At 43.7% G+C, this 13,169-nt stretch overlaps 1 protein-coding gene across 3 annotated transcripts in view; it reads right to left on the bottom strand.

Annotated features, from left to right (window-relative positions):
• The window catches only part of med13a (mediator complex subunit 13a), a 76,248-nt gene that overhangs the window by 59,969 nt on the left and 3,110 nt on the right, over positions 1–13,169 (bottom strand). For 2 of the 3 annotated variants that reach the window (XM_046039314.1, XM_046039315.1), the window contains one exon: positions 8,199–8,433. In XM_046039314.1, the coding sequence (XP_045895270.1) occupies positions 8,199–8,433 (235 nt within the window). Of the gene's footprint in view, positions 1–8,198; positions 8,434–13,169 lie in introns of those variants that run through there. The other variant, XM_046039316.1, reaches the window with a different exon arrangement.

Genomic DNA, 13,169 nt, shown 5'->3' with positions numbered 1-13,169 from the left:
GAAATTAGTCAATATGAAAAGTTTTTTTGTTTGTTGTTGGGTTTGTTTTTTTTGTTTTTTTTTTTTTTACAGAACACGATGCAGCAAAATATTCTTTGGGTCATTTAGAAACAGTGTTATCACACAACTCTGTTATGTACAATACTGTAGCAAACAGCGCGGATTGAGATCTCAATGGTTAAAACCATAAACTTAAATTTCACCAACAAAAGCCACAATGTTCTGAACAGAGCTATAACAAACACTAACAAAACGAACATTAAATAGCAAATTTAAAGAGGTCATATTCTGCTCATTTTCAGGTTCATAATTTTATTTAGGAGTTGTACTGGAACAGGTTTACATGGTTTCATTTACAAAAAAAACCCCCCACCATATTTGTGTCATACTGCACACTGCTGCCGCTCCTCTTTTCACCCTGCGTGTTGAAGGTGTAGCTACCGAGTGAGGCATCTCACTTCTAGAAGATCTTTGTTGGGAGTTGCGTAATATCTAGGTATGGACTACTAGCCAATCAGTAGCAGAATAGTGAGGTTCCTGACAAGCAAGGTATGTGATACAAAACAAAGCAGCTTCAGCCAGCAACCATGGTTTCGGTTCAGCCACACATGATCGCGAAACACATGCAGAAAAACCCGAACAAGCTTCACAACCTAGACTGTAGCAAGAGCTGGTAAGTTATTAATTTGTAACAAAAGCATTTTTCATGTGTAACGTTTTAACTGTGCACTGTATCTAACGTTCGGTAGAGAGGGTGGGGGTGAGGAGAGGCGGCTCAGTGTGTTTCTCCACCAGTGTAATTGAGGGCGTGCCACACATTATGACGCATGTTACATAGTGACGCAGATAGGTTACGGAAGTAAAGGCTGGACTACAATAGAGCTGTTTTCAGGCAGGTGTTTTTATTTGCAAAACTATTACATGCACATAAACAATATAACACAATAAAGGAAAGGGGGAAAAAAGCTAAAAAAAAGCATAATATGACCATAATATGACCTCTTTAAACTACTTAGTCCGGCACAAGGCATAATGGGAAATGAGTTGCTACAATACTCTCAGCACTGCAGCACATGGAGCAGAGTGCGCATCATAGCTGAGCAGACGATGGTGGAGTCAAGTTGTGTCAGTAATAAACAATGACCCCATCATTTTCCCTCATCAATTTAACTCTAATACAAACCTGTCCCTGACAACCGTCACATCACTCATCATACTTGTTTACTACATTGGCAAGCTTTCATACCTTGACAGTTGAGTGAAAGCTAATATGTGAGCATTTTAGCCCATTCTGCCCATATGTTAAATTAATAGCACTGTAACAGTAACATTACATGCATTCACCAGACTGTTTTGTTCAAGTCCTCCGGTAGTTACATTTACATAATTCATGATTCTGGTTTTCCATCGGATGCGTTAAAAGTTTCCCATGAACATTTATAGCAGATGCAGTGGCCCAAAATTCCAGCTTGGTGGCAGATCTTGTGCACAAGTGATGGGAGGGCAGGGGTTGGTGTGCTGTGGTCAGTGCACAGGCCGAAAGACGAGTGGCCTCATTTAGGCAAAGATTTATGAACCCAGCTGATGGCTGAGACACTTTCATGTCTCTGCCTCCTGTGTAGCAGGCCCAGATGAGCTGACCTTTATAAAAGCTCCTAAGTGGGTGCACAGCGGCTCTATCAAGAATAATCTGCCACTAGAAAAGACTATTACATTGAGATACAACGCAGCATCAGTACACTGCTTAATATGACAACATGACACGAGTGTTTCGAGGGTTCATGAAAACAGCTATGAAAGTTAAGGAATGTAGTAAAGGCTGAGGAAGATTTTTTGGAGGTCCACTCCCCAGTTGCTCATCTGTGTATAAGCAATTAGAGCAGCAGTCAGTCATTAAACAGCAAGATTAATGCCTTGCGATCGACTGTGCTCATGGGGATTCTACCAAGCCTGGCCAGAAGGTTTTCTGCTCTCCTCCACTTCCTCCTCCTCTTCATCCTTATCTGCAAGGAAAAAAGAGAGAGAACCAATGGTGCTCTCTAAAGTCTCCATTACTAATTAATGCATATTTCTTAAGCAGGGAGGAAGAGAGAGAAAGAAGAGAGGGAGACTGCACCCATGGGCCGGGGCTGCGTGCATGGCCGAGTCCCTGCGCTGTGCCAGTCGATGGAGATCCATCAGAGAGAGCGAGAGAGGGAGATGGAGCAGGAGGAAAAGAGGAAAGCGGAGGGTGGTTCACAGGCAGGAGATTAGCCCTGGAAAATTGATCCCCAAGCACAAAAGCCATCGGCCCCCTCTAGTTTTTCCTTCTAAGAGCTGGTCTGGGTGTATCTATTCATCATCCTCTGCGTTGCACACTGAAGTTTAGAACCATGTTTTTTTTGTTTTTTTTGGGGGGGGGGGGGGGGGGGTCCCAACAAACATTCACCAAAAAGAGAGTTTTGCCAGTGAGAATATGCTACATGGGGAGGTTAAAGGTCATTCCAGAAAGCAATGTTTCTGTTACCAATTATTTATCTTAGTCACTTCCTTAATTAGTATTAGCCAACACCAGTACTTCACAGCCCAGACTCCTCAGTGTCCACTTTAAAGCTTCTGGACCATGTTTACAGCTGAAGTGTGGAGATTTTGAAATTCTGTTTGACTTTCACAGGCTGTCCAAGTCAATAACATTTGGGAATTCCAAAGAGTGAGTGGCATTTCTCCTTTCTGAATCCTTGCCTGGGGCATCCGCTGGGCTGCAGTGCATACAGTGGGGCCTTACATCGTTGGGGGACTGAATCTGTATCACATTCATTTTTGTGTGTCATCGCTCCTGCTCTCCAAGAGAACAAGTGTGCCATTAAAATTTAAAATACATTTCAAGAGCAGAGTCACAAAACCACATAACTGATGACTTGACATTTTGCTGCAAGAATGTGGCTCTGTGAAAGACAAATATGATCCTACATTTTCATATTGTCAAAATTTGTCAAATCAAAAACATTAACAATCCACAGGCAAGTTTCACAAAGTGGGAAAAGGCAGATACGAGTACTGATGGGCTGCAGGCTGATGGAAACAAGCACCAGGAAACGAGAGTGGCTGCATGGCAGCAGCAGCACCAATCAAATAAACATGATTTATTGAAGTCAATACAATTGCCGTTTTAAAATGACAGCTGTCCAACTCAGATTACAAAAAAAATGAATTTGAAGACTACGATGTGCAACATATCAGCATGCCACACGACCAATAAATCAACCTGCTGTGTAATTTTAAAAGGGTACTTGTCAACGACTGCGCAGTGCCTTAAATCAGACGCACATGGGGGAAAATCTGTTTGCATTTCTAAATGCATTTTGATGTCCTGTGTCCCACATACTTGGCAGCACTTTCATCTGTAAGAGTTATTTTAAATTTGGAAAGTGGTTCCTGTATTGGATATGAGTAGGCAGGAATAGTCTTAGAATTATATGGAGAGCAGGAAACAGTTTTGTTTCTTTTCCCCTACAGGCTCACTGATGATCAATGTAAACTCGTGCCACAAAAAGCGTAAAGCTGCCAGTATACTCCATTTACCAGTAAAAAAAAAAAAAAAGAACTGACCATGTACAACATCTTTCTCCGTTTTAGGGTTTAAGCCCGTTTTACACAAAATCAACAGTAGATCAAATCTTTCACCTGGGTCAGGTGGCTCATCGTACATTTGTCATTGTACAGACAGGAAAACTCCAAAGCACTGCAAATAAAAAGCAGACAGAATTTCAACAGATATTTTGGTATTTGAATGCTGTGGAGATTTGTTGTCAAAAAGAAAACATCTGTATTCTGTAGGTAGAGCTTCAAACAGAGCACCTCTCACAGATATGAGGGCAGTTCAATAATCCTGAAATTGTGAGATCTTCACAGAAGATGAGGGGGGAAAAAAATAGTCTGACCTGTAAAACTAGCCAGCACGGCTCTTACAGACTACTGAAATATGCCCTTTGGAACTGGATATTCTGCCCTGAGGTGCAAAGGAGGGTTGTTTTACTTCAACAAAATTCAAAAACTCCTCTGAACTTGGCAAAGCTAGAAAAATTCCAAGAATTACTGCTTACCCACAAAAAGCATAACAATAGTCAAAAGATCACTGTGGAAAACAAGCTCACAGGTGCTGCTAAATTGAGCCTTTCTTCCCTCAATCTCTGGATGGATCACAAACAATGTGTTCATCAACTGGTGGAGGAGATGGACATTTTAAATGCAATCCTCTTCTTCCCTCCCCCACCTTTTCTCTCTCATTCTCTGGAGATCTGACCCATCACCCAGTAAGGCGTGAATGTGTGAGCTGCAGAGCTGGAGGTGGCTCGCTGATAACCTGTTCTGAACAGCACATGACTGTCTCTCCCCATTTAACCTTGTTTGTTTTCATCAAATCAGACGCTTGCTACTTCACCTTCAACTTAATTAGAAGGTAAGGAATGACTGCAATGTGAAGCCCGCCGCTCTAGAGACACATGCAGCTAAGGGAACAGTGAAAAAGGAAGACCCAGCAGGGAAACGTGGTGCCAGACTGCCAGCAGTGGAGGGAGCCCCAATGGGAATTTGTCGTACCGGGGAAGGATGCTATGGAGGTGGGAGAAAGGAATGGGGACAGACTAGTAAGAACTCTATGGAGAAATGTACCACTAGGGATTCCACGGTGAGGAAATCTTCCCACCCGGTCATGCAAATGAACCTTATGGACGGCTGTGTGTCTGGCCTCTTTGGTCAAGCTTTCACTGCAAGGCCCATTTTGAAGCCTTGCCTCAAGATGTTGCCAACTTCATTAGTCAGTACTGACAACGTGCTAAGTATTTTACAAATTAGAGATGGACAAATTGATGAACGTGGACACTGTTGAGCAAAAAGTAACTAGATGGGTTTTATTTCTATAAATAAAATTAAAAAAAGATGGTGGGGGCGGTGTGCAAGTAAAGTTAATGGGTGTGTAATCGGTGTGTGCCTGAACACCGTGTAGCATCCGTAACACAGACTACCGCGGCAAGTCAATGTACAACAAAGCAAGACATGCAATCATTTCTATGCCAAAAAAAAAGATCAATGGATCTTTGAGGGGAGGAAAAGGGGGCCCATTTATCTTTGGACGGTCAGGATATTCCACCCGCTTTTGAGGGGAGAGGACTCTGATGCGAGCCATGCATTTGCATAAGAATACATGCCTATAGTCAAATGCTGGGAAGTTGGGGGGGGGCAAGCAATGGCATTCACTTGTTGGGAATAATTTCTGTACATGGCCAGGGGAAGATTAGAACTGGTTTTCCTGTTGTGTTAGTACTAGCAAGACGGGCTGTCCAACAGTGTAGAGAAGGGGGCTTGGTGGTTACCCTTACGTTAGTTCAATGGTGATTAAGTGTCAGACGTTGAAAGATCCCTCAAGTTTTCCACCCTTCACTACTCTCATCTCTGTAGCTCACTCCTTCTCCCCTCATCTCCCTGGAGAGAAGGGATTACTGGCACACTGGTTATACAGAAATGGCACTTGCTCAAAATTAAAAGACTTTCACAGGCCGCTAATCTAATGAGGGTGGAAGGCGGTGGTGGGGGGAATGAGCAAGCGCCATTTCAGCTTGGCGATATGAAAGGAAAAGAGCGGATTTTCATGTTTACCGCCAGCACTGCATTAAAGACTATAAAGAGGCTGAAAACACAAAAAGAAAAGAGAGTTTTAAAATTCTCAAGAGAGGCCAGGACCAAAGGCAAAATAAAATCCATCAAACTTAGTGCACGGGTCGGGCTGGAACTGCCGTGGTCTGCCTTGCCAATGCTAGCTGGTATTTGTAGTTTCGCACCTCCACAGGCAGAGCACCCAGAAGAGTCCACAAACGGAACAGACTGTCAATCATCATCATCCCACTTCTTGGGCTACACGCACACACTCTGCCAGAGCAGTGATCTTCAACCCTGGTGCTCAGGATCAAGACAACCTTCTGTCAGCATTCACGTAACATCCCCTTATTTCCAATTAGATGGTCAGAGCCAAACCCAGCAGGAGTACTGACAAGTCTACTGCACTAAGGGCCAAATTATGCTTGAAAAGTATTGGTTCGTACGACGTGTTGTCCGGCTGTGTAGGAAGGTAAAGGTGTTTCCAGTTTCTCTCAGAAGACATTCATAGTGTTGCACTCTGTTGTTCACAGGAAAAGTGACAGCGCTAGAGAAGGTGCAAAGTGGGGTGGAAAGGTGTGGGTGGGGGGTTTTTTTTCCCCCGAAAGCTAGTTAACAGTTCACATATACAGGTAAAGCTATCTAGACAGAGGTCCCAACATCCCTCCAGTCCCGTCTCGGCTGTGTTATCAGGTCTCAGGACACACCATCCTGAACACACTGATCAGCAGCTGCAGATCGGAGGATGAGAGAAACAAGCCCTCTGGCTGACTTCGGATCCATGTAGTGAGGCTGCTCTGCTTCATTTCACTGGCAGAGCCCCACAGCAGCTACAGGACGGGGAAAGGCTCAAGGAGGAGGAGGAGGAAGAAGACGCCTTCTACTAGAGAGAAGGCGGCAGCAGCTTCCAAACAGGAAACACAGACTACACCGCCCATCTGGGAACCATTCAGACAGAGACACAGTTGAGTCAGGGTGCTAAAACACTTGAGGAACATCGAGAGCGGGGAACGTTAAAAGTCTCATTAGGTGCTTGGGATGCATGTTTCATCAAGATCATTCTCAATAGGAAAAGATGCCCTGTAGATATGATTTATAAAGAATTCAAGGGACACCACACATCTGAAACAAGACCAGCCAAGAGTACTGCCAAAATATGATTCATCATTATGTTTGAAAATACCTGGAAGGGAGATGCGGCGCAGATTTTTGGTCGATATTCATTATCTAATTTCTATCTCATGAAACACAACATATATAATGTTTAATCTCCCCAAAGCCAGTGTAAGAACATGGCACTGACTCCAACAATTTCCAAATATAGATTCTCCATACCACCCCCTCCTACTTGAAATGTAGCACACTCCATTAGAGGGCCTGAGCCAGACGCTTCAGGTAATTACCAGGACCCGTTAGGCCTGAATGAGCTGCCCATCGTAGCCTTCAGCTCCCATTTTGAGTCCACTTCAGTCACAATGTCCTATAATGAAGGAGGGTCACAGACAGGCTGTGCTTGGCTCAGACTCCAAAGTTCAATCTACATGGCAGAGAGCATGAATAAAGATGGCCTTTTCCATCTTCTACCTCTAATGTTGCTGTTACCGAAGAGGGAAAGAAGAAAGAGCGCGGGGGGCATTTGCCTCTTTTCTGCATGGATGCTCCCGCGTGCTGTGTTTTTCACTCAAGATAACTTTACATTACTTGTTCTAAAATGCAATGTGCTTCATCTTCTGTAGGGCAGCGCGGCCAGTTAGATATGATGACCTCTCTCTCCCTCTCTCAAACGCACACGCACAATAATGAGACGTAATGCCCAGTGTCTCAAGGGAGCGGGAGTAGCCCTACAGGCGTTGGCGCTACCACCCTGGCCGGCTAGCTGATCACTCAGATGAGGGTATTAGGGAGGTGTCAAATCACACAGATTTTAACGCTTCCCCGAGGCTCTCAATTACAGGGTATCTTCCCGGTGCCTACCTGACAATCAAGCAGTGAATATCATTTTTCATTGTACACCCGATAACGTATCTTGACAAGGTGATCGATGTTCAAGTGCTTCTTTTACAAAAGCAGAGAGCCCTCTACATTTCCAGCTATCTTTTACAGCCATCACTCTTTTAGCTACATAACCTTGAATGAATCCAACAAAAAGCCCATTGGTAAAGGGAGGTGACATCCATATTCATAAATTGTTTTTCATGCCAGTGAAGTGATTCTGAGTCATCAAATAGCAGTCTCCTCGCTCTCATTTTCATCATCTAATTTATTAAAAAACAACTAGAAAGACTAACTCGGCTGACTACCTGCCAAACTCTCACGCAGCAGCAAGGTATTTTAACTGCTTTTGAACTTTAACAAACTCCTCTGACTCAGAGAGCACTCTCCCTGTTCCCTAGAAGTCAATCACTGAATCCCCACAGGCACCCTGGGTGTTGTTCAGTAGCTGACCCTGACCTCTGACCTCCATGTAGCGAGGAAGCAGCATAAATAGGATGTACCTGCATAGCTTAATAAAACACAATTATTTTTCCAGTTGATATGCTCTTATGTGTATGCCTAGGGGCCCCCACCTGCAAGCTCGTGGTGGATGAGATCAGCGAAGTTCGGGTCATCCCCCCACCAGAAGAGCCAAAGTTCCCTCCGGCCCTGCCGCTGGCTGCGCCGCCATACGCTTAGCACGTCGGCCTTCAGGCAGCGGCTGAAGCTGCATAGGATGGGATCCTCTTCTGTCACTGGGAAGAGGATGGGTGCAGAGGTGGGACCCTGCGACACAAACCTCTTCCATTTGATCCCTGTCAAGTCGGCCTGCAAGACGAGGGAGGGAGAGAAAGAGACCGTTAGGGTGCAGAGTCACTGCTTCATGATCCACTCAGCACCTCGGAGTAAACATGCACTGAGCAAAGTGTAAAGAGTAGGTATTAATCCTCTTTTATGGGGCAGTTCACCCACCAACTACTTCTGACAAGACACCCAGGACGTTAAATTTGAAGACAAAAAAATAACAAAAAACAGACAGAAAGGGGACACACGGCAGATGACAAGAAAATAGCACAACTTTGAGTTGATACAAAAGAGACAAATTGGGACATTTGTTTCTGAAAACAACTGTGTACTTGTGCTTCAGGTGCTTTCAATATCACCATGAACAACATGTTCGCATCACAAATAGGAAAAAACCAATGTTGGTAATGTGGTCTCACCACCTTAATCCTCATTATTGGAGAGTGCTGGGGAGTCGGGGGGGGGGGGGGGGGGGGGGGGGGGGGGGGGGGGGGGGGGGGTGCTCTGCCTTTCAGTAAACGCTGTCTGGCTTTTAGAGAGAGAACAAAACACACAGGAAAAAAGCCTCATAGGCAGGAAATCACTGGCTGGGTTATTAAGTGTTAAAGCAGGAACATTACGCTCCACTGCTAGCTAGCGCTGCTGCTTATCACCCAAGCGCTGACAGACTACCTGTGTCTTCCTAAACACGTGCACGCATACTAACTACCTCAAAACAAACGCGTCATGCCTTATGCGTACATGCCCATCTCCAACTGGCAATCTATCTATCCTTGTAGACATTTCAAGTAATCTGTGCGAACATGGACGGTTCATTTTCATGCCGTTAAGTCCTATTCCGTTCAGGCTGAGTTGGCAAGCCGTCCCCCGGTATATTCAACCAATTAATCCATTACAATTCAGGGGATATCTTAACTCAAGTGCGGAGGCGCTGAGCCTGAACAAGTGATTACCCGTGGTTATTGCGAAGCGGTGGTCTTTCGCCTGGCTTGGGATAAGCTGGGAGATTTGTGGCGTTAGTTGTGATGGTGGTGGTGGGGGTAGGTTGGGGACTGTCAAAACAGAGCATTGTGTGGCGTCAGTTGGAGCAGAGCTGGATCACAACAACATGTTAGTAAACCACAAGGTGTAGTGAGCACACACACAAGTGGACAAATCACTAATAAACCTTAGGCTTAAAATAGTTTGGACTCATCTACATTCACATCCAGGTAATACACCACTGCAGCATACAGGCTAGATTCTCTCCCCCCCCCCTCCACAATTATGAAGTATACACTGTATGCATGAGCAACAAACAGAGTGTGTGTTTAGTTTGCTCACCACCACACAAACTCAAGGAAAATAGGGGCTGGATGCATTGTAGCGTCTTCCTAACTTAACAGCAGTTGTCGAGGTGCATGATGAAAACATCATAATCTCTGATGAACAATCTGGCTCCTAAGGAATTCAAAAAGTTGCTATGCATGCTGAGGACAAGCTCCAACCGAGGTGCAAACAGCAGAGCTTGGTCTGTGTGTAATGACAGAGCGGCAGCAGTTAGGCTGCTCCTTCCTGAGAGAAGCGCTACAGTACACCTGCATCTTGCTAGGAAACATCTGTGCACACAATGCAAAGGGTGCTTGGGGACAACGGTTAACTGTGAAACCAGATCATAAGCAGTACAGCAATTAGCAAGTGAACCCCCCCCCCAATCTTACTGACCATGGCCAGTCCCCAATGGCATTGTGTGTTTCACTGTATAAAAGGTTTTGTTCAAAAGTGCCCTACAGATTTTATTATGGGCCTCTCCTCCCCGTAGATATTGGTTTCACACTTGTAGACGTGATTATGTGCAGCACACAGACAGTCAGGCAACAAGCTGGTGACAGAGCACTGATACCTTGGTTAGAATTACATGACTCTTATTCACATAAATGTTTTGGTAACTCTTGCTCTACTCCACACTTAGTTGTGTTTACTTTTTGTAATGGTTTTTTTCCCCCTAACACTATCCAAATATGCTTGCTTTGTCTGATAACCCTTAGAATCCACGTTATCTCACAATCCTTATGAGAGGACCTAACTGTAACCAGCGACCACTTAATTCAAGAGGGATGTCCATTAAATTGCTCTCACAGGCCAGTTCTAATATGTAGTGAACACTGTGGATACCGTTACAACATAATTCCTTGACACTTTGTTTTTGTGGAGGCAGAGTGCATTGTCTTGTGTTCGCATCACAGAGGGTTAAAATGCCTCTCAAACTAAACATTTCGCACTGCATCTTCTTCCACGTAGTGTTACATTTGCAAGAACAAAATAACATAAAGGCAAGGCAAACTGCTCTCTATCCAACCAAATAAAATCTGTGTACAGCAATTAAGCAGTTACAATCAGTTGTCAAACAATTAAGACCATTCATTGATTAGTCAATCAAATAAACTAATGACAGCTTGGATTATCATAAAACTGTAAAGTATTTAAGAAGTAACAATAAAAAAAAAAAAAAAAACATATGCTGGTAACAGACTCTCAGCTAATAAACACGTTTTCTTAGTGTTCACTATCGCACCAATAAATTACAAAAAGTAACACAGAGTCGTCACATGCACATGTGAAGGTTAAATTGTGGAATTAACAGTCAGCCTGGCATGCGGAGACAACACTGGCATGCTTCTCACTAATAACCACATACTGCACTACAACTGCACACGCGGGGAACCTTGAACTAACTGACCACATCCTGTGGGCACTGAAACTTTGACCTGGTTCATTTCTGAGATTTCTCTACTGTAGTGGCAGCCACTTCTAAAATACTGATTCACGCTGCTGCTGTGCTGCTCATGTGTGAATGAAATACAACAGCCCACAAGAGCACAAGGCTAGGCTCTTCATCTTACATTACAGTTCTATTCATCACCTTCTGTGTGACTGCTTCTGTAACTATCAGGATGTTTGCATCTAGGCTGCAGTTTCTCTGCCAAGTAGGCAATCAAATACATTACGAATCTCTCCTCTTAGAATATATGCCACAAAACAAAACCTTTCACTACAGCAACGGTGGTATACAGGAAAATGTGTAACCAAATGCCGTGTGTTACCGTCAACAAGCACTTACTGAATGTATTGTGTTTATTATTTTAGGGCTATATCTCCACCCTCCGTATCAAACATGATCACTTACAGACACTACATTACGAAGCTGTTACAGCCACCTTTATAATCACTACTCTTTACAATAAATGATCACTGCAGTAACAGTGTTAAATTTACAACCTGATAGTTTAATATAGATCGTTATCTAAAAATATGAAAATGATATAAAATCCATTCAATATTTTAAAACCACTAAGTGCTAGTAGTGACAATAACTACCACCTGTAAACAGAGTTTGATCAATACTTGGCAATTTCTACTACAATCCTAATGTAGTTTAGTTTCACTGGATGAAAGAAGCCGCTGCAAATGTTTGTTACAGAGCAATGACAATTTGAGATACATAATGTTGACCAGCAGCAGAGACGAGTTGAAAAAGTGTTCACTGACATTCAGGGCGGTCTTTTCTCTTCTGCATTGCTTGGATGCTGAAGAGCACAAGGCCAACAAGCTTCACCCCCAGTCCTCACACCTCTAGTGAAACGCTTAGTTTAATACGGTGTGGCTGTGGTGAGAAGGTGGACTTAAACTGGACACTTGTACAGTATGACTACACGTTTGAGAAATGTCAGAAACGTTGAGGTGCTGAAGAAGCTCTCCAGAGCTGGATGACTTCATTTTAATGACACACGTCAAAATGTGCTGAACGTATGTGACAGAATCAGACAAAAACAACTGTAGTCAATTTCAAATGGTCCGGGTCTCTCGCCGCAAGACTTCAAGCAGAATGTGTTGTGTTTACACAGGAAATAAACCAGGTATTTGTGCTGCTGGTTCACAGTGGAGGTAGCAAACGATGTAATCTATCATTCTACAAACAATAGAATTAAACCAAGTATCCCCGTTGAAACACTTAAAGTTCATCTTTCTATTTGACACAGAGATTATTTGTTAAGGTTTGTGTAGTACTGCTAGGAGGCAGCCTTCTGTGTTTCAAAACAGCATTTTGAGATGTTGCAATTAACTCTAGTAACAAAAAGCATCTTCTACAACATCATCCCAATAATAACTAATTCCCTAATTTTTAGTTGAATGCTGTAAAACCTTTACATATTGTAGATGTCTTCAAATGGCCTACTACCTACAAACACACTCTCTAGTTGCACAGATGTCCAGTAGGATGTATTATTTAGGAATTTAACTGGCCACTGTCAGAAATGTTATGACTAGAGACAAAACTTTAACTTCTGCCCTTCCATATCTCTGAGCTTGTAGAGGGAGAACTGAACACCCCCTCTGTCAGAGACTAGACCTGCTCCTCATCGACAGTATGCAAGAGGCAGACTGCTCCATCAAGGATACATGTGCCTTCTGCAGTTGTTGTGCCCTTTCACAAGAAATAAGTGGCAGTCTGTGTGCAAAACAAAAGGGTGCCACAGATATATATCAAACACTTGATGCTGTTATAAATGTGCCTGTGTCTTGGTAAATGCTCAGGTATGTGAGCAACTGCTTGCGGGCAATGTTAAGTTTTATCTTTCATATGCTAAAGCCAAAAATCACACTGCTGCATTAGGAGGGAATCTAAGACCAAAGCCACTGGATACGGGCAGGAAGTTTTCCTGCGGTGACGCGTACTTGGAGGGGGGGGGGGGGGGTACGACCCCTGATTTTGCCAGCTG

This window comes from Micropterus dolomieu, linkage group LG23 (assembly GCF_021292245.1).
Source record: "Micropterus dolomieu isolate WLL.071019.BEF.003 ecotype Adirondacks linkage group LG23, ASM2129224v1, whole genome shotgun sequence".
Lineage (NCBI taxonomy): Eukaryota > Metazoa > Chordata > Actinopteri > Centrarchiformes > Centrarchidae > Micropterus > Micropterus dolomieu.
The sequence above is the reverse complement of the archived record's forward strand: the minus strand, read 5'-3'. Positions and strand labels throughout refer to the sequence as shown.